This window comes from Mya arenaria, chromosome 5 (assembly GCF_026914265.1).
Source record: "Mya arenaria isolate MELC-2E11 chromosome 5, ASM2691426v1".
Taxonomy (NCBI): Eukaryota; Metazoa; Mollusca; class Bivalvia; order Myida; family Myidae; genus Mya; species Mya arenaria.
Window position 1 is genome coordinate 25,096,843 of NC_069126.1, and position 23,498 is coordinate 25,120,340.

The 23,498-nt window shown below is 34.4% G+C and overlaps 1 protein-coding gene across 2 annotated transcripts in view; it reads left to right on the forward strand.

The window, feature by feature from the left end:
• Nucleotides 1-17,684, forward strand: part of LOC128234695 (endoplasmic reticulum aminopeptidase 1-like) — a gene marked incomplete at its 3' end in the record, with an annotated part of 245,411 nt that extends 227,727 nt beyond the window's left edge. For both annotated transcript variants that reach the window (XM_052949111.1, XM_052949110.1), the window contains 1 exon segment: nt 17,557-17,684. In XM_052949111.1, the coding sequence (XP_052805071.1) occupies nt 17,557-17,684 (128 nt within the window).
• Nucleotides 17,685-23,498: the final 5,814 nt, after the last annotated feature.

The following is a 23,498-nucleotide window of genomic DNA, read 5'->3' on the forward strand; positions in this document are numbered from 1 at the left end:
TGGTGTGTTGCTTATTCTAAAATTAATGAAATTCATCTACATGTAACTATATTGAATTGCATTTGGGAGCTCAGTTACCATAAAATTAAACATATTGCAGCCTAGGCAGGTCATATGAGGCTCATTCAGAGTTGGACCAGTGATAACAGGGTTCATGATGGGTGAATTTATAATTTTGTACCCATGTGAAAGCCATTAGAAAGGATGATGCATTCCTTTGCCACTCTTGTGGTGATAAGTCACTAAAAAGTGACTGTATGGCAAATATGTAAATATCTAAGAGTTTTTTTTAAAATAAAATACATTAAACAGTTTAAACAAGTTATACAAATTAAAATAAAAAATATTGTGCACAAACTTTTGTTGCGAAGTATAGTTAAAGGTCATGGTCGAAAGCATGTTGTATCTAGGTCAAATACAACATGTGACAGCCGCCATTCGATTGAAACAGATTTTATTTTTTTGTTTTTTGAAAGATGAATGATTGCTTTAAATGGTACACACAAACATTTATTTTTTATTTTCACTTATTTATGATACAAATGTAAATAATCCTTAGGCGGTCGAAAACCCGTTGTTCCGGGATACATCTGGTGAAAGGTCACCCACTACTAAAAGAAAGTTGCAGTAAAACACGGAATTACAAACTTAGTGAAAATCCAAAAAAAATGACGTCCTTTTGTTTCGTGCCATTAGTAGATGTTAATAATTGTTGCAAATATTGATGTGAAAAATAATGATAATATAAATAACTCGAAACAACTTGCATCTGCGTCACAGTTGTCATCTTTCTGCATAAAACATACATTACAGTACAGTAGGTACTTCAGATTTTCTTTAAAATTGTGATATTAATGCACCAGTCAATTGTTACCACGGCCACCCCAGGTCCGGGGATATACGGGGAATAGCGGGTGAAATGGGTCGTGTTTATGCTTGTCAGGTGGCCCCACATTGCCGGGTGATTGCGGTGGTTTTGTCTGTTTTAAATACAGCGGGTAATTGGCCTTGCCTAGAGTCCCCGGGGTGCAGGGACTTTGGTGGGGATTTTACCAACTGTTCGTCTCTGCATGGCATGGAATTTAGCCGGTGTTGGCTGTACTGAAAGTCCAAGTCCCCGCTATTCCCAAGATCGGGGGGGGGGGGGGGCGTGGTTACAATTGACTGACCAGTGCATAATTTGGTTCCCTTTATGCCATGTTGTTCTGATTCATACCATAGTAAAATATTTTCTTCAACTGTAACAACACTTCAATATTAAACATTGCATTGCAAAATAGGAACATGAAAGTTTCACATAATTTATCTTGAGCCAATATCATTATTTAATCACACAAGTGTGTATAATTACACAAGTGTTTCATTAAACACTTAAATTCCGATCAGCTTCTGTCAACATAGCATTGCCATTTTGGACCTATCTAGCTGATGCACGTCATCTTGAAGCTCAATATACATCAAGTTGAAAATTATAGATGTGTTCACTATGTGACGTGCCATATCAAAAAGGTAAAAAATCATTCAATGTACAATTATTTGAACTAAATAAACTTAGTGCTTGAAATGTCATTCTTGGCTAGGAGAAAAAGTTGGATGTGGACATGAAGACTCGCCAAAACAAAACTTGTCCAAGACTCTGAAGTTGCTGTTTATTTGGACTAGTCAAGTATTAAACTTTTCAACAAGATAAAGTTACTATAAATGATCCTGGTATTAGGACACGGGAGCTAGCCTGTCTGTATTATCTGGATGGTGCTAGGCCCCTGGTGAGCCTTAAATGCCTTGATTTGAAATCTGCCACTTATTATTCTCTATCATTGTCTGCACATTTTTCAGGTAAGTGTAAATTGCAGTATGTTCTTGTATGTTAAAATTAACAATAGTAAAAGATAATGCATAACTTAATTGTGCATGCTGGGGATATCAATATTGTATACATGCATATAGCTTTACGGATATTTACAGTGTTTAAATATCTCAAAAGGGTCTTACTCAATGAGAAAAAAAATCAAAATACTAGAATGTAGACAGGATTTTGACATTTTTTGGCAATTAATTAAATTCAAGGGTGTAGCGAGGCTGTACTAAATGTGAGAGGCTATGGGATGGGGAATCCCTGTAACCGTAGGAGGTTAGGGGGGGGGGGGGGGGCTGCTCCCCACGGAATTTTTTTAAGTGATTTTTAAGGCTGTGTTAACTATCTAGCACAGAGAAACAATGCTTTCTATAGCTGATCTACCCTTTAAGGTTTTATTCTGATGTCAAAACATAACCCTGGACTTTGATGCCATGTTTGATCATTTTTTTTCATTTTTCAAATTGATGTTACGCATGTGCGTAAGTGTGTAACGCTGGCTACACCCCTGAAATTGTTCTGTTGCAATTTTGGGCAAATCATTCTCATTGGTATGCCTATCAAGCATGAAACATGTATGTCTAAAAAAGATCAATAAAAACAAGCCATATTACTGAAATGTTCAAGGCCAACAGATCCCTTCAGAGAAAATCATGCATAACCCTTTTATATACATATATTCTCCCTCCAAACAGAGACCCGGTATGTTAATTTGCATATTTAATCCAGGACATCAACATACTATGAATGCACTTCCCCCTTTGGCGGAATGTTACATTACCCTTATTCGTTATTTCAATTTATTTCTGAAGACAGCATGAACTTTTATAGAAAAGGAGTGTCAGTAATTTAGTCTGACAGCCTGTGATTTTTTTTTTCAATCAGAAGGAAATTTTGCAATTATAACATGGCCATGTTTTGACATGATTGCACAGTGTGTGAATTGTGATCAAAATTGTGCTTGATTAATTTTGTGCTAATGCGTATATCTTGGACTTGACATATTTCTTAGTTACCACATGGCTTGTTCCAAAGGGTAAAGCATTTGGAAATGTCAGTTCAAACCTGATAAATATGAAATTCTTTTCCTTAATTCAATTTTGATATTTTCAAAACACCCTCTTTTTTAAAAACTTGTTTTAATAGATGTTTATGGATAAGAAGACTCTTAATTTGAACATCAACTTGTTTAGACTAAGAAATAATGAGCCCTTAAAGCTGCACTCCCACAGATTGACTATTTTAACAGCTTCTTTTATTTTTTGTTTTGGAAAGAGCAAATTATTGCGTAAATATATATGAGCAAACCAATAATAAGATATCTGACAAAATATCAGATCTTAGATTTTCATATTTATGTTCAAAAATTGATGCTTAATGGCTTAAACTGATACTAAAAGTTAAAGAAAAAATGCATAAAACATCAATTTTTGAACTTAAGTATAAGAATCTATGATCTGATTTTTTGTCAGCAGTCTTATATTACTGGTTTCCATGGATTTTCGCAAAAAAATGGCTCGTTCGAGGACAAAAAATAAAGAAGTTGTCAATGCTTTCAATCTGTGTGAGTGCAGCTTTAACAACAAAAATAGAATAAACCTACAATTAAGCAAATGAAATTTCAGATAGGCATAAATGAAGTGCTATCCTTAATCATTAACAATTTCATTCTTCGAGTTTGGTTTTTCCTCAGCCTACTGTCACTCACCTGATGCACAATCCCTGCATAAGATTTTACGTCGACAATGAATTAGACAATGGGGTTGTTTTCTAAGTCAATTAAATGACCTAAAGTAACTAGCTTAATGATTAAGAAGGGCTCATTATCATCAATCACTCCACCCATTCTGAATAATGTTTATTCATAAAGATTTTATTTTTTTTCGTGTTTTTAGCTCTACTGGCCAAAGGCCAGAAGAGCTTATGCGATGGTAATGTGTATGTGCATCCGTGCGTCCGTGCGGTCGTGCGTTTGTGCGTCTGTAAACAATTGCTTGTGAACACGATACAGTCTTCAGTTTTGATTGCATCTTGATGAAACTTGTACAGTATCTAGATATCCATTAGAGCTGGGTTCCTTTCGAAAACCAGCCAGATCCGCCCATGCATGCCTAGATTATGGCCCTTGATAGTATAAAAAATGCTATTGTGTAAACAATTGGTTGTGAACACGATACAGTCTTCAGTTTTGATTGTATCTCAATGAAACTTGTACAGTATCTAGATATAGATTAAAGCTCGGTTCTTTTCGAAAACCAGCCAGATCTGCCCGTGAATGCCTAGATTATGGGCCATGAAAGTTTCAAAGAAATGCTTTCTATTTTTAGCCAAGTTTACATGTACATGTTAATTCAAGTCTAGAGTTAAGGGAGACAATTTGCAAGTCTAGGATTTTGAGAGACAATTTGCTTTTTGCTTCTGCAGCTGATTTTGTAAATTACTCTGCCTTGTTCTTGTTGAAAGCCCAAAGGCCATTTTTTAGCTTTAAGTTCTGTAGTTTGCGCATTCATCTTAACAAAATTGGTTGTGAATGTTTAAGTTATGCACCTGGTGTCATTACTGGCCACACCCAGGGTTCACAGGTTTGGTAAACATAAATCTGGAAAGGTTTGAAAATCTTTTTGTGTGTTCGTGCATCCATCTCAGCACAATTGATTGTGAATGTTTGTTCAAATTGATCAATGTTGTCCTAGGATGCCCTTAACTTTGACCAACTTTTTTTAACTTTTAAAACTACAGAATTTTTTACTATGAGTACAGTTTTGAAAGCATTTTTTTTGTCAGATGACTTTTACTTGGCACATATTAAAATAGCTCATGCAACTAATCTGCTTACAATACTTTCTGGGCTCAGATGTTGAATGTGCTACATTTTTAGGTAACCCAAACACAAAACATAAACTATACGTCTGTTGCCTTTTACCCATACATACATGCTCTGGATTGATATGACCACAAAAGCCATGCCAGTAGAGCATAGGCCCTTTTGGGCCTCTTGTTTTATTTACCTGTATACTTTATATCCAGTTAAATACAGCCATCACACATTTTTTCTCTCCTAAATACACATGGGGATATCAATATAACATTGGTCTATTTCTATTGGTCAAAAAAATGTCACGACTCCAATATTTATGAAACACCGCTGTTGGTCAAGGACAGGTCACGCGGTCACACAACATTTTTCCATTTCCAAATTTAAATTACAACAAAATGGCGTCTTTATTCGGATTTGATGAATATTTCAATGAATAAATAAAACATTTAAACAGGAGAACAGGTTGTCAACGTTATACTTACATTACGGGGTAAGTAGGTGACATAGTATTGGAAATATGGGGGGCAAGAATCCATATTTAGGTTCGAGCTTCACTCCACCGCAATATGGTTTCCTTTACATTGAATATCCCATATCGCGGGTTACCTACTGAGCATGGAACTTATAGTATCCTTCCACATGTTTTAAACAAATTCATAGACAAGAATGTTTTTTTTTCAAATGACAATTTGTCATTTTGTATTCATTGTGATGAAAAAATGTAAAATTAAATTTCCAACCAATTCTTAAGAGGAAAATGTGATATTTATCTTATCTCCTGATAAAAACTTACAATCACGTTGGGTACTGAATGGGGTACTATATATTGGTTTAAATAGGAAATGACGTCATGAACACATAGTAATCTATGACTTCATCTTACCGATGACCATTATGATGTCACAATTAAAAAGAGTTTAGTTTTTTTGTTGTTATTCCTTTCTGCTGTACTTGATATCACCTTTATATGTATTCTTCTTACAAACAGTGTGAGAATGATCACATGATTCTTTGGTTTGAAATTTTTCCTAATACAAATTTTTGCAATCCATGCTTGTAGTGCAGAGAATAGCATCGCTTTAATGGTACATGTATCCTGTTTTTAGCTCGACTATTCGAAGAATATGGAGAGCTATACTACTCACCAAAGCGTCGGCGTCACACCTTGGTAAAGGTTTTGCATGTAAGCACCTATTAGTCATTATCTCAGCAAATACATCATGTATTGCATTGCAACTTTAGATATGTATTCCAAACTATCTAACCTACTAAATTAATGAAGTTAGATAACACTAATTTGAATTTAATGCAAAAAATGGGCCTTTATTATTTGACTTTGAAATTCTGGTTAAGGTTTTGCATGTACATGTAAGCACACATAGGTTGATATCTCAGCAACTACTGGATGTATTGCATTAACATTTTATACAATGGTAGTCAACCATCCAACCTTCCTAATTAACCAAGTTAGATAACTCTAGTTGGCATTTAATGCAAATAATGACCCTTTATTATTCGACTTAAAAATTCTGGTTAAGGTTTTGCTTTATTATTTGACATTTAAATTCAAATACATCATGTATTGCATTGAAACTTTATACACAGGCTCCCAACTATTCAACCTTCTTAAATAATCAGGAAAGATAACTCTATCTTTTATATTTTATCATTTTTGCCCCTTTATTATGCAACTTAGAAATACTGGTTAAAGTTTCAAGTATTGGACTTAAAATTTTCCATGTAACCACATTCATGTTAATATCTCAACAAATACATAATGTATTGCATTGAAATCTAATCTAATTTTACAGTGATCCATGTTTCGCCAAAACTTTTTAATCCTTACACTGAACAGCGGCGTAATAGTCGAGCGCGCAGTCTCTGTGACAGCTCTTGTTTACTAAAGAAGTAAAACAGGTAAGTTGTTTTTGCTGTTTTTACTTAAAGAATATTTTGATAAAAAGATACTAAGACTGGTCATCATATAATAGACTGTATTATACAACTCGTCAAGGAAATATGTTAGTATGATCGACAAAGGCTAAGTTATTTACACATTTCCTGAAGTTGTTGAATATGTTTTTTAAAGCTTCATCAATGAAAACTTGACATCTGTACTGTTTTGAAAACAAACATATATTTATATATGTCGTTCTCAGATGACCCTGACTGGGACCTTTTTGACCTAATTATTTTTAGAGCTATAGCATTTTAGACAGTTTTGAAAACAATATTTAATGTTGTCTTTTGATGACCTAGATTGTGGCCTTTTGACACACATTAAAATTTGAAGCTTCAGCCATGAAATTAAGACCATTGATTCGAAATCAAAAATCAAAATTGTGCTTTGATAACGTTGTCCTTTCGACATACTTTCCTATTTTTAAGCTACTTCAATGAAAGTTTTTTATTACAGTTTTCAAAACAAAAAGCAATGTTGTGCTTTGATGATATAGAATATGATTTTTGACATACATTCTATTTTTGAAGCAACAGCAAAGACATTTAGACCATGTGTATAACTTTTAAAACAAAAAATAATATTGTACTTGGATAACCTTGATAATTACCGTTTGAACATCTTTTCTATTCTAAGGTACTGCAACGAAAGTTCAGTAAGTTTTGCAAAACAATTATCAATGTTGTCCTCAGATCTTCTTTACTGTGACTTTTTGACCCTCTTTCATAAAATGTACTGCTTTAAGAATAATTATAAATGTTGTGTTTGGCTAACCATGATTGTGACATTTTCACTTACTTTTTTATTTTTGTGGCCTCTGCAATAAAATGTTGCTATGTTTGGATAACAATTCATCATTGTTGTTCTCGTGTTACTTTAAAGATTGGCACCAATTTTTTTTTCCTGTAACGCAACTCAGGACAATTATTTAATAGAATGTGTTATGCTTTGAATCATAATTATAGAGAAAGGACCAAAATGTAAAAAATAGCAGTCCAGTGTTGTATCCACTGTGCTACAAAGGCTTACTCCAAACGGGTGGTATATTTAAGCTATATACCTTCGTAGACATACTCGGTAATATTTTTAATGAAAAAATACAAAATCACTGCTTAGCTAAAATAAATTGTAAACTATGTGGTACTTCAGTTAGTAAGATTCAATGCATTGTACACATTAATACCAAGTTTATGTCAGTTTTCGACAATTGTTTTTCTTGCAAATTGATCATCTTGTGCACAGTTGCTTCAGCTAAGGCCTACGTTTTTAATTTTGAGTACAACATTGAAATTTGGACCATGTATACTGTTTTAAAAAAACATCTGTTAATGTGATGCTTCAGTTATCTTGATTGTGTCCTTTCGGCGTATTTGTTATGCAACTGGAAAGAAATTTTGACTATGAAGTAGTTCTGCAAACAAACATTAACGATGATATTGCCAGGTGACCTTTTCATCAACTTTTCAAAGCTACAGCATTAAGATGAATAATTATGTTTGGAAAATAATTATCAAGCTTAGATATTTGGTTTGAAGCATTGTCTAATTGTCCTCACCTAAGAGTGTTCAAATTATGCTTCTATATTCAAGATTAGGTTCCGATAATTTTCTGTGTTTATAAGAGGAAGGACTTAGTTTTTAACTTGCAGCAGACCGAACAATGTCACCGTCCATCAGCACTTTCAGTGCTTTGATTAAGTTCAATTTAAGTATTCCGTCATTTTCGTTTGCGTCACTTCTGTCTCTAATTTAAAGTGCATTTACATTGAGCTGACATAATCATGCCAAGCATGTCACTCTGTGAGTCAAAAATCATGAATAGACAAATTCAATGATTTCCTCGTTTCCTGTAATTTTCCTCTGTCTTTAAGTGTTTGAATTTGAACTGTTAGCATAAGCAAGAAATTGATTTCAGTCAGTCCACCGTTCTTCTTGCAGTACAACCATTTTCTAATAATACACGCGACAGGTTCTTTTAGCATCTAACACTTCCGAGTTGTTTTATTGTCAGCCATAATCAAAATTCATAAGAATATCACGAACAATGCAATGCAAATATCTGTTCGTAGAAGTATAAAGCCGTGCACTTTTAAATTAATTTTAATACGGAAGTGAATACACATCGTTACTTGTTTCACACCATCAAATAACAATACACACTGTAAATTCATAATTATTATAACCGGCTGTCTTTGTCGGTATTTGACAATTAACTTTGTAATTATTAACGCAAATTATAACAATATCTTTATTAAGTGTGTCAATTCTGATCGAAACAATCGCCGACGTGTTATAAACACGATTTCTCGATAAGTAAACATGCATGGTAATCGTGTGGCGTTATATGCATTTTCATTGGCCGACAGAAATATCCAAAGCTGTCGTTCTTTTCCGTCAACTTCAGTATCAATTGAAGCTGTGTATTGGCAAAATTACTTGCGGAAGTGTCAGAGACAAGGGATTAGTGGCCGCTAATTAGTGTTTTTATGGCTTCACAGAGACAAATATTAGTGGCCGTGGCCGCATTAGACTGTTGACCGCTTAATGCACCTACTTTATATAGTAAAAACGTAGGGGGGGGGGGGGGGGGGGAGTGGCCCGATAAGACAGGTGCCCATTTAAAGCAGGTGACCGTTCAACCAGGTTTGACTGTACATGGAGAGCACCTGCAAGGCTGCGGTGCATAGATTTACAACAATCAGAGCCTTTTGGCCATGGCCCAGTTGTTAAGGTTATGTATACAAGGTGACTGATCTCAAGTTTATATGAGATGGTCGAGTTGTAATGCTAGGTAAAATGGTTGTGTTTAAATGCATAAAATGCTTGTTTTGTGAAAAAAATCTTTGCACTTGCATGGTAAAAACTAAAATACATATTACCTGTCATCAAAATTAGACTTCAGGATGAACATTAGCCCGATTTCTTATATTATTGCTTGGAATAAAGATTTTTCACATGCCCTGCTATAAAAAATTCAGAATTTGAGCAAGCCCGAAAACATTTTACCATTTTACCAGTGCAGGGCTTGCGGGCTTGTGTTAATTGCAACCACTGTATTACATATATAAACCTTTAATATCTATTTCAAACATACTGGCTTAAAGGTCACAAAACTCTTTTTGAGTTTTTTCACAATTAGCTTGGAGAGTTTTTGTTGTAGTAAGGCCACACCAAATTGATAACTTGTTCATCGGATTTTTTCAAAAAAATATTGGGGCGAGCGAGCGAAATGATAATAAAAATATTTGTTTTGCATTAAGCAAAAAAGAGGAGCGAGCAAAGAGCGAACAAATATATATAGTCATTTAACTTACTTTTGCTCACATTTCATTCACTTATTAATTAAACAATGATATTGTAAACAGTACAAGGATAACATCCAGTGAAAGAATGATAACACTAGAAGATAATTTTATACAAATATTAGTTTTGAGATCAAACAAATGCTATTTGAGATCAAGCAAATGTATTTCTTTAAAATAGGGATGGCAACGACTTGGTAAATTAATACTCGAGTACTCGGAAGATCGTTCGATCAAGTACTCGGGTACTCGATTACTCTGAAAAATTGAATATGTGTTCGCGAAGACATGATTGTGTATACATGTATCGTTAATGACGTATATTGTGCGTTGGTCGTATTTTTGTTCATTTTCACCTTGTAAGTAAATTTTCATTATGTATTTTAACAAAAAATGATATAAAAAGAAAACAAATGTTGTTTTAGGCTTTTCATTTGTCTTATTCGTTTCATTTTATACAAGTATGCACTGCAGAAATCAGATTTACAATGAACAAAAATTAATAGCATACATAAAAATAGTAAACGAAAAGTTGTTTACTCTACAAATTTTTTTTTTAAATGATAGTTTTTCGTACTGTGTAATTGTTGTTTACCTCATTAATATTCATAATTCTTGATTTAAAATACCAACCAATTAATTGTGATAATCATTGCAAAAATAGTTAAAATACGCCCATTAAGAAATCAATTCTCGTAACGCTCGTTAGCGTCCATTGTTTGGTGAAAGGTCTCTAATTGTTATACAATAGAATTGTGTAGGTGAAAGTACTGCTATCAAAACTTCGCTAATTGACATTATTGCTAATTTGAAATAGGGGTCCTTTGTTGACAGTTTGCAACTATCACTGTCAACTGTCAACTAATTTATTGAGGTCAATTGTGTACACAGCGGGGATTAGAGGGACCATAAATTGTCCTCTTGGCAACTAACCAGATCTGATATTTTATCTGTAAATCGTGTATTTGGTGATTTTTATAGATATTTTTTCCGAATACTCGAGTAGTTATTTAGTACTCGAGTACTCGGACGTTCGATCGAGTACTCGAGTAATCGGGTACTCGTTGCCATCCCTACTTTAAAATATTTAATAAATGAGAGAACTCCAAACCACAGTTTTCCAGTTTTTTTTAAACCTTTTTGATTTTTTTTCAAAATACCCTATGCATGGCTAAGAGAAAGCCTGGACACAAGCACCAATGGTCACAGCCACCTGCTTGCCCAATGGCATATCCAAATCTATAAACTAGGTTTTCTACTTTTCCTTAGAAAAATTTGGTTAAAAATAATTCTCTATTAAAATACATTGTCATATCTCATGCCATGGAAATGACTAGACAAGGTGACTTGAACAATAACTCACAAAATAAATATAGGCATTTGCAATCAAATATAAACTACAGCTATCACGCTTGCAATGACTAGACGATTGGCCTTGGTAGCCATCTTAGTTCTGGAAGAGATTTTCAAAAACCCTACACTGTATTGTAAACCATATCAGCACATAATATGTCACAGAAAATTCCAGCCAGCGTCAGATTGATTTTAGGCTTTCTCAGAATTTAACGCCCATCTTTTTTAAACTTGCAGATTTTCCTTATTTTTTTAGAAATCTTGTTCAACTTTAGACAAGTAATAGAAATACAAAAGACACTTTTACTTCTTTTGTACTGCAAATACTGATTGTGTCAATTTTCTTATATAGCAAAAAAATTTCAAGAAAATACAAGAATATGCAATATTTTTTCATCGACAAAAACCAATAGCATAAATATTTAACACTTGAATGATTTCCATATATAGTTTAAATATACACATGAACATCTAAAAAATCTACAAACATTTCTTCACAACACAAAGTGTGATTAATACCTTTTTCCAATCACACAGTCTGACACCATTTATTTTATCCTTTTTGACTAATATTTAAAAAATATACACAATACGGCTTGTTTGATGTTTTTTAGTGAATGGTAAAACTCATTGGATTGCATGAAGCACATAGGAATGTCTGTCAGGTTAATTTTAGCGTTGTCCTACTGTCCACGAACATTGACTCATCGGCGACCAAGGCCTCCACGAGCACGGCCTCCACCACGAGCACGCCCTCGTTGCCTCATGGGTACAGGAATTTCATGATCCGCTGCATCGGAGGAATCTGAAATTTTAATAAGCAATATTACCGGGTATACATAAATGTTCATTGTAGTATAATGTAGTATGCCTTACTGAAACAGTTTGATGATAACACAAGAAACTTGGTGCTTGTTTCTTGGCCAAACTTTATTTTTCATTTACTGTACATGCATAGCATATGAATTAAATAATCACTGCTCTGATCTGTAGCAAAATAAAAACAAACATGCATAAATCATTTAATGTATATTTTTGAAGGCAACAAATAATACAAAAAATACATCATATTTGCTAACAACAAAGAAGTTAAAATACACACCTGAAGTTTTAACTGGACAGGTGTAGTAGGTATAGATGACCGATTGGAAACTGTCTTTTCAAGGTAACAATCATCCGAATTCCTGTCAAACATGTCCGAACCAAATTCAAACTTTGGATAATCACTGTCATTCTACATGTAGATGCAAAAAAGGCGTCTAATACCCAGTCATTTACGGTAATCACTGTCATTCACGATAAAATTCAGCACTTCTTACCCAGTATATATACGTTTACTTTAGCGGAAGCCAAATTAAAACAAACACATTTGTCCAAAATTTAATCAAATTTAAAATGGTGGTAGAATTGACATTTGTTCACGTAATTTTCAAGAATCAGGAAGTAATCATGGTGCCAACTTAGTCTCGATCATCTAGACGCTTGTATATCGTTCATTGACTCTTATTAGAGTGGCTGCATGATTGAGAGTAGCCGGTGGATATATTGACTGAGTGGCAAACAGCTTGGAACCTGACCAGGCACCAAGTTACTCGGTGTCTGGTCTGGTTCCAAGCTGTTTGCAAAGCCTTTAAAATCGCCATCAACAGCCTAAGGGTTAAAGATATATAGATGATGTTGAATAACGCACATGTCGTATCATTCACATTCCAGACGTCTTTAAAAATGAATTATTTTTATGCACATTGAAAAGTTCGTATTTTTAGTATGATTGAATACAACTTAAAATTCTGCCCAAATTTCTTGTAACTTTTTAAGCTAAACAGGCTTAAGTAGCTTATTTCAATTAGTCAAAATACATACTTAAATTGAATTTTGACAAATAAAAAAAGGTGTATTGTGATTATCATAAAGACAGTTCCTATCTAGAGTATAAAAACTCTTGAAGAAATAAATATAACGCAAAATATTGAAAAACAAAAATAGTGAGTTTAGCTTAATCCTGCTAGTAACTCTCATGAATTACATAATTTAAATATATGCATAATTGTAATATGCATAATGTACATACTTCACAGCACTTTTAAAGAATATTTACATTTTAAGCTCGCCTGAGCACAGAGTGCTCAAGGTGAGCTATTGATGTCCGGCGTCTGTCGTCCGTTGTTCGTCGCCCCGCGTTCGGCGTCAACAAAGGACCTAAAGGGAAATGTCAACAATTGGTTATAATCATCTTCTCCTAAATCGCTTGGACAATTTTGTTGAAACTTCATAGGAATGATCCTTGGTTAGTGCTTTTTCAAAATTGTTCAAAGAAATTAATTCCATGCAGAACTCTGTTTGCCATGGCAACCTAAAGGAAAATGTCAACATTTGGTTATAATCATCATCTTCCTGTAAACCCCTTGGACAATTTGAATGAAACTTCATAGGAATGATCCTTGGTTTGTGCTTTTTCAAATATTTCAAACAAATGAATTCCATGCAGAACTCTGGTTGCCATGGCAACCTAAAGGAAATGCGTCAACAATTGGTTATAATCATCATCTTCTCCCAAACCCCTTGGATAATTTTAATGAGACTTCAAAGGAATGATCCTTGGTTGGTGCTTTTTCAAAATTGTTCAAAGAAATGAATTCTATTCAGAATTGTGGTTGCCATTGCAACTTTAAGGAAAAATTACAACTTTTTTTGGCAAATACTATATGAAGCCTAATGCTTAAATATTTGGTGTGTAACATTGTCGTTGGTTATCTACCATGTTTATTCAAATTATGCCCCTGGAGAAAAATTGGCCTCACCCCGTGGGTTACAAGTTCATTATAAATACATTTTGTAAGTATGTAAAGTTATGTATGTTATGTAAAGTTATGTTAAGTCTACTCTTGAAGCAAGGGCAGCAAGTCTTGCTATATGGTCTCCCTTTTTGTTGGAGATTCCACTACTTTCTATTTTTAGTAACAAGATTTTAAATTTTATTATGTCTTCAACATAGTCACTTTTGTTCTTTTTTAGGTTCATAGATTCAAATAATTATTATAGATTTTATTCTATAGAAGAAATTTCATTTTTGCTTAATAATAAATTTAAAAATCAGACTTTTCCATTGAACTTCATGTTCAATCATGTAGATTATATTGTTCATGCAGATGCTACAATCTTATCTTCTGTGTGGAAAGTGTTATTCACTTATAATCTATATAATGAAACAATTTAGCACTGACATAAGAAGGAATGTGATGTTGTCCTAGATGGGTTGGATTGTGTTAATATCGAATTTAAAGGTGTTGAATGTGGTCTGAAGTTTGATATTTAGAGCTTATGGCAGTGTATTGATTTTATTGGGTGGTGCACTGTTTGTTGTTTGTGTATCTATACTAAATGTTCTTTCAGCATGCAAGCAATTCAACATAGTTTTGTCAGTGTGCAGGCAATTGAACAAAGTCCTGTCAGTGTGCAGGCAATTGAACAAAGTCCTGAAAGTGTGCAGGCAACTGAAAAAAGTCCTGTCAGTGTGCAGGTACACATGTATCTGTACCAAGTGCAGTTAATTATCAAGTCCTGTCAGTGTGGTGTGCAGGCAACTGAACAAAGTCCTGTCAGTGTGCAGATGAGAATCAAATTCTGTCAGTGTGCAGTCAATCATCAAGTCCTGCCAGTGTGCAGGCAACTGAACAAAATGCTGTCAGTGTGCAGTCAATCACCAAGTCCTGTCAGTGTGCATGAAACTGTTACAAGTCCTGTCAGTGTGTAGGCAACTGTGACAAGTCCTGTCAGTGATAATACAGGCAACATGTTTGACCAGTATGTTTTTATGCCCACAAAGGTGGGCATATTAAAATTGCACTGCCTGTCTGTCCATCCGTCTGTTCATCTGTCCGTCTTTCCGTGTGTCTGGCTCAATAACTTGTGTCTGTGCTGTAACTTTCTCTTGTATGAACAGATAATAATATAACTTGCCGCATGTGTTCGACATACCAAGACTACGTGTCGTGTGCAAGAGCTGTGTCCTTACCTCTAAGGTCAAGGTCACGCTTAGTGTTTATTCACAAAGGAATGCTGCATATAAGAACATAGAGTACAAGTTGTCATGTCCGGGCTGTAACTTTCTCTTGTATGGACATATTTTAAAATGACTTGCCACATGTGTTCAACATACCAAGACGACAGGTCTCGTGCAAGACCCTTGTCCTTACCTCTAAGTTGAAGGTCACAATTATTGTTTATTCGCAATGGAATGCTGCATGTTGGTACAGTTAAGGCTGCCGTGTCCGGGATGTAACTTTTTCTTGTATGGACTGATTTTAAAATGACTTGCCACATGTGTTTGACATACCAAGACAACATGTCGTGTGCAAGACCATGTCCCTACCTCTAAGGTGGAAGATACACTAAGTGTTTATTCACAATGGAATGCTGAATATGAGGATATAAGAGTGTAGGCTGTCAAGTATGGATGGTATTTTGTTTTATGTTCAGAGGCAATTTAAAATAACTTGCTATATGTATTTGACACTTAAAGGAAAGATCAACTTTTCATGTACTTGTTTATAGGTCAATGTCTCACATTCAGGGGCATTCATCACATACTGTGACATCTCTTGTTCAATATTCTTTGAGAAACAAGCTATATTGATAACAAAGGTTAAACTCTTTTACTCAGGTGAGCGATTTAGGGCCATCATGGCCCGCTTGTTAAGTTTGCTACATGATTTATTATCACGTATTCCAAGTTTATGATGGAAAAAAGATGTATTAGAACAGTGAACATTCTTAACCATGATGCGTATATTGATTCTTACAAATATATATTTTGTTGACAAGTTTTCAATTTGTATAAATACTTAAATGTAAAAAAACAAAAATAAAAAAATAAATAAAAAATGATTATTTGTCAATTAGTATGAATGTTGACTCAGTGACCAAAGGTACTCAAGAAACCCAAATTATTACATAAAAAAACTTGAGAGACCTCAGTCTATTTCATAAGGGACCCAAACTATTATATAAGAGTTACCCTAACTATTATGCAAGAGACCCCAACTATTATGTAAGTTACCCCAACTATTATGTAAGCTACCTCAAGAAACTCTTGAGAGACCACAACGTTTGATCAGCTGACTTTGGGTCTGTTATACTGGTAATATATAAAGGAGCAGACAAAGTAGCTCAGGATCTCTCTATTGGCTTTATCTTTCTTTAGGAACTTTAAGACTTTGGTCACTGAATTAACAGAAATTCTGAGACGCTCTAAAATAACTATAAATTCTAAATTAAACTCTTTGTTTGTGTTCCAAGTACGAAATGTATTATCTTGGATGGTGGCAGAGATTAAGTAATTAATGAAAAGGAAACACAATCATGAGAAAGTAAATTCAGCGTCAATACAAATGTTAATTGCGTTGTGAGTGAAATGAGGGAACATCTAGTCAGCTGTCAAGAAATAAAGATTTTTTATCCGTTTCATACAGAAAGAAACAGAAAATTCTTGATCGGCAGCATTTTCTGGTATCCCTTAGACTTTCAAAATATAATCATTCTGTTCATGTGAAATGCCATAATTCGTCGATAGTTTAGTTTAACTTGCGAAAATAGAAAATCCAGGAAAAGATTCCACTTGAAATGCGAAAAAATATTAATAGAGATCGGTAAAAACTTGGCATAAAAACATTAGAGAACTGGTCGTGGCAGTGCATCTCCTGCTCCAAATGCACCAAAATTATTAGTTAAACAAAAAAAGTTAGAATTCCTGAATTTAACTGACTTAACTCAAAAGTTTGATTTAAATGTATTCAATTGCATTGTTTTTATTTTTATTATCACGAAAAGTATACTTATGACTGAATTTATTATTAAATATAAATAGTGATATTGTAATGTTCCTGGAATCATGTAGTTCGGAGCCTGCAAAATAAACATATCTGTTTTAATGACATTTATAAAGTATTTGATTTTTTTTGGTTTTGGGAAAATTAAACATTGGTTCTTGAACCATAATAATTATTTATCCAATCATTGGTTTTGTAAGCAATCATTGTTAATCACTTGTATATATTACTAATTTCATATTTAATTTTTGGGACAATGCAGTCCGAGAATAGGTTTGAAGTTTAATTTAAGGTTACTAAGCGTGTCCGAGCTAGCTAGGGAAGAAACATTACAATATACTGGCGACACAATATCTATTAACTTTGTACCAGCTGTCTGTCTGTCCATTAATCCTTAATCATCTGGACAAGTCTAATTTTTTTCACAACTTTGGCTTCCAGAGAAAATACTGGTTTCCTCTGGTGTGACATGGATCAAGGGTAACTGTGGGCTTAATGGCTACTACAGAGTGAACTATGATATCGACTCCTGGCAGGTCATCATCTCACAACTCCACTTGGACCACAAGGTACTGCCGTTTTAAAGTAGCTGAGAAATGTTCATTTGTGTGACATTTTTCATTGATTTCTAATACTATGTAGGGCAAACCACAAATATAATTTCTGACTTAAAGTGACACTCTTATTCAAAATCAAACATTCACATGTATAACAAACATAAATTTTGAGTGATATACCCTGAGACCTATTATTATGCATTTATGGAAAAATTTAATTTCTGATAACAAGATTGTAACCATGTATTTAATAGCAGAAAGTGCAAAAATATTAAATAATTGGTGAATGCTTAAAGATTTACTGCGATCTACTATCATCTCTTAAGGGTGAAATACCATGTTTTCTGCACATTTTTTTTCAAATTAAACTCGGTATCCTTCATAAGAACCATTGTTTATGACATTTTTTTCATCCTTTTTGGTAAATTTAAACAACTGTATTAATCGTGGTAAATCTTGTTAGTGCATCTGTAGTATTTGTTTCCAAAAAAATAAAATAGATTTACCTTGGTAAGGCGTTGTTTGATTGAGATGTCATTGCGCTTAGGCAGATAGTCTTTAAGGGGTGTTGTCTACATTATTTGAAAAAGTTTGGTATAATATATTAATTGCCAAATCTTTTTGATATTCAACAACTACTTTTGAAATCTGTCAGTTGGGAGGGATGCATTCAAACCCTCACTCTATTTTTACTCAAACAATAAAAAAAACAAGAGCTGTCACAGTATGTGACGAATGCCCCCGAATGTGACATTGACCTATGAACAAGGTCAGTACATGAAAAGTTGATCTTTCCTTTACGTGTCAAATACATATGGCGAGTTATTCTAAATTGCCTCTGAACATAAAAAAATACCACTCATACTTGACAACCTACACTATTATTTCCTTAAATTCAGCATTCCATTGTGAATGAACACTAAGAGTATCTTTCACCTTAGAGGTAGGGACATGGGTCTTGTACGCGACACGTCGTCTTGGTATGTCAAACACATGTGGCAAGTTATTTTAAAATCTGTCAATACAAGAGAAAGTTACAGCCTGGACGCGACAAACTATACTCTGTGTCCTTATATGCAGCATTCCATCGTAAATAAACACTAAGTGTGACCTTGAACTTAGAGGTAGGAACATGGGTCTTGCACGCGACACGTCGTCTTGGTATGTGGAACACATGTGGCAAGTTATTTTAAAATCTGTCCATACAAGAGAAAGTTACAGCCTGGACACGACAACCTATACTCTATGTCCTTATATGCAGCATTCCATTGTAAATAAACACCTAAGTGTGACCTTGACCTTAGAGGTAGGTACACAGCTCTTGCACGCGACACGTCGTCTTGGTATGTGGAACACATGTGGCAAGTTATTTTAAAATCTGTCCATACAAGGGAAAGTTACAGCCCCGATACGACAACCTATACGCATTCCATTGTGAATAAACGCTAAGTGTGACCTTGACCTTAGAGGTAGGGACAAGGGTCTTGCACAGGACACGTCATCTTGGTATGTGGAACACATGTGGCAAGTTATTTTAAAATCTGTCCATACAAGGGAAAGTAACAGCCCGGACACGAGTTATCGGACACACGGACGGACGGACGGTGCGATTTTAATATGCCAACCTTCGGGGGCATAAAAAATCGCCTTACCAAGGTAAGTCTCGTTTAATGTTTTAAATCCTTTGTTGTTTGAAGAATTTCGTTCATTCTCAAATAAGATTTTAAAGCTATAATGTGTGAAAAATTTACCAGCTATTTGAGGACACCTTCAAAGGATATATCCACACTAGACTCAATATTTATATCATAGAATTTAGCGTGTTAACATTTGTGTATCCAGCTTTTTGCAGCTATTATACCGCTTATGTAATGACTACATGGTAATTTAAGCAGGCTGAAACACCACATCGCTCATCTCAGTACGAGGCAAACAAGTTCTTAAACTCATAAAGGAAATTCTAAATAAATGAACGTTGATTTTGTTGAAATTTTGATCGGCATTGTTCTCATCAATAAATCGTCTTTTTTTCAAATTTAACATACTCGTTATGTACAAATAAAAATGAACATATTACTCCACACCACTATCAAAAGCCGAACAATTCTTTTGGAAAAGTGAATTGTGAATCCCCCGAAAAAGGGTGTCCAAATGTGCATTGTCAAAACATTCACCGTTCATACCTTATTTGTGTAATGATGTAATGATGTTCGAAAACAAATCGACCATTTGAGTTAGGCTGTCAGTGGAATGATTAACATTATCACATGGATTAATTTTACACTACCCATGAGTAACATGAGATAAATGACACGAAACTTCATGCAATTCAATTTTGTGGCATGTCATTGCAACAATGCAAACGGAATTAAAATAGAATTGAATTTAGAATATGCACATACATATGCATACGTTTCCTCTCTAAATGAAGCCAATTGTATGAATATGTGCAAAAAGCACGTAAAAGATCAACATATGAAAGTGATGCTGGTGTAGCAAGGTGTATAAACATTAAGATTTAGTATCATTAACATGGTAAGTACAAATTTACTTCGAACAGTATATTATGGTCTCATAGCTAAGTGCGCTGATGAGTGCTGCATCAATAGAAATGATGATAAAAAAAATAATATTTCATGTGTAGTACTAGTAACCATGGGCTATACCTTATACATACTAAGATGTAACTCACATGTAATTCACTTCAAGGAGGTATTGACAGCACTGGGATCAAAATATCTTTATTATTCCCAGATCAGAAGTACAATTTGTCATTAATGCTTGACCAAATGGTGATAACTTGTTGATCATCCAGTCTAGCTATTGCAGAGGCTAGTCCAAATAATTGTATGTTTCGAATTACGATATGGCAAATCCTGGATTGAAAGAATCCGTATAACACATCTATTTTTTTAGACTAATGCAGAGGCATGCTCATAGCTACACTGCCTGATTGTGTTCTGATTTGGTACATCAAAGCACAAAATAATAGTCAAAAAGTCATAATTTTGACCAAGTTATGTCATTTGTCAAAAGTTAATAGAAATCCATATATTTCAATTAAAACCTTGTCAAGCATTCACTGAATCGTTTAACTTATTTTACAATGATTGTGAAAAAAGTTATACGAATTTATCAGTAAATATAACTTTTTTCACAATAGCCCATTCCAAATTTGTTCAGCAAAACATTAGGGACATATGAACCAGGGCGTCTAAAAACCGGCAATTTGCCGGTCTGGACCGATTTTGACCAAGCCAGACCGATTTCAGTTTCAAAAAGTATAAAAAAAATGGTCCGAAATTTTCTCTTTTTTTTGTAATTTCGGTCCAAAATGACTAAGTCAGTAAAAGATGTAGAAATTGTAATACACAAACATTCATGGGTCATTCACACATTCAAAACTACATCCAATAGGTCATAAAAGTGTATTGGTTACCATGAGACCGATGCGACCAGCAGCTTTTTCCTCTTCGCTGATCACTCTATAGCCTATCTGTTAATTAGCAGATGCTTGCAATCGGTCCAATCACGTGTTTTGGTATAAGCAGATGAACAATTAAACAAACTATGTGTTAATTATCTCCTTGCAGCTTTCCTGATTAAGTGTTAAAATCGGTCCATATTTTCACATGGCAATATGCTATATGTCGTCGTCGATCATTACATGATATCCGTTTGTTGATTACAAAACGGTTAAATTTAAATTGTTATAAAGAACCATTGCTGGTTAAAAACAGTTTTAAAGATAAATGCATGCTATTGTTAATCCGTGAAAGTATTAAAATACCGAATTAATAAACGTAATAATATATAGGATATCAACAGCGATACGCTTGATTAACTACATAGTCTGACAGCTGAGTCAGCCGCTTACGTCATATTATTCACAGTAATGAAAAAATCGTTGTCGATATCACACTTTAAGCTTGTTGCCCCGATTATAAATCTAGATATATACTATTATTCAAGATTATCAGTTGAATGTTGACCCACTAAAGAAGCATTAAGCAAATAAATCATAATACTGTTTCACTTTTTGTCGTCTGACCGCTTCCCGACAGCAACAGTTAATTACGATCGCAGTCTTTCTTGTTAGAAACGCCGCAGAACTCGATGAGAATCTCATTTGAATTAAACTTGTATCAATGACTATCCGAATCGGCTATGCTGGCTCTAGAGCCCTGTTACGAATTGCCACATCGCAAAACATATTGAAAGAAAAGACATCGCGAAAATGTATGACATATTTATAAAATCAGACTATTGAACAGGTCTTTCTTTTTTTGGGGGGAGGGTGGTTTGGAGGGGGGGGGGGGCGGTCGTCGCCGGGTCCGGACCGATAGAGGTTCCAAAGTTTAAGAAGCCCTGATACGGACTATATCAAGTCTATGACAAATAATTACATGACTGTGCTCGCCAATCAAATGATGAAAGAATTTCTGCTATTCAAGAAACAAGAAATGTATATAATCAAAATAACATTACTATCAGTTTACTTAATCAGGACATTACCATATATACAAGAAGGATGCGTGTCTTTTTGAGAACTCTTTGTGCTTAACAAGAAAAAAAATCTCCCCAATCAGCAACTATTTATAAATAATCCTCTCAATTTGAATTATAAACATGAACTAGTGATAAGTATCCGCTGCAGCGTAGCTGTTATATATACATATCCTGCTGTGTTAAATAATGAAGTTGTCCACTAAATACATACAATACAATAGGATATATAACGCATGACGTTAGCAGGTGCTCTAAAATAGCGGCTGTTGAAAGTTTTTCAACAGGTTGAATTTGCTTTTTTACCCGCATTTTTCACCGAAAAATTACGGGTTATAGAATGGCGGAAACCGGGCGGGCGTGCGTTAACAATTTTGCGCTAAAGTTTTCATTTTATGTAATAAAATCAAGAGTTATCAATGGTAATCAAACTTCATACAATGGTAGAGCATAATGAGAGGAAGTGCAATGTACAATAACCATAACTCTATTCTTGCTTATTACTGAGTTATTGCCCCTTGTTACTTTTTTTGTCTGGAGTATAACTTGGAAAGTACTCGATGGAATTCATTGGAACTTCATACAATGGTAAAGCACAGTGAGAGGAAGTGCAGTGACCATAACTCTACCTAAATTAATTACTGAGTTATTGCCCTTTATTTGTTGTTTTTTTGCTGTCAATTTTTTTCCAGACATTTACTTGCAAACCACTGGATGGAATTTATTAAAACGTCATACAATGGTAAAGCACATTGAGTGGAAGTGAAGTGCACAAGAACCATAACTCTATTTCAGCTTATTACAGAGTTACTGCCCTTTGTTACTTTTTTCTTGTCCGGAGCATAACTTGAAAACTATTGGATGGAATTTAATAAAACTTCATACAGTGATGGATCATAATGAGAGTGGGTGCAGTGTACAGGAACCGCAATTCTATTAAGCTTATTGCAGAGTTACTGCCCTTTGTTACTTTTTTCTGGTCTGGAGCATAACTTGAAAACTATTGAATGGACTGTAATAAAACTTCATACAGTGATAGATCATAATGAGAGGGAGTGCAGTGTACAGGAACTGCAATTCTATTTCAGCTATTTACAGAGTTACTGCCCTTTGTTACTTTTTCTTGTCCGGAGCATAACTTAAAAACCATTTGATGGAATTTAATAAATCTTCTTAAGTGATAGATCATAATGAGAGGGCGTGCAGTGTACAGGAACCGCAATTCTATTTCAGCTAATTACAGAGTTACTGCCCTTTGTTACCTTTTCTTGTCCGGAGCATAACTTGAAAACTATTGGATGGAATTTAATAAAACTTCAT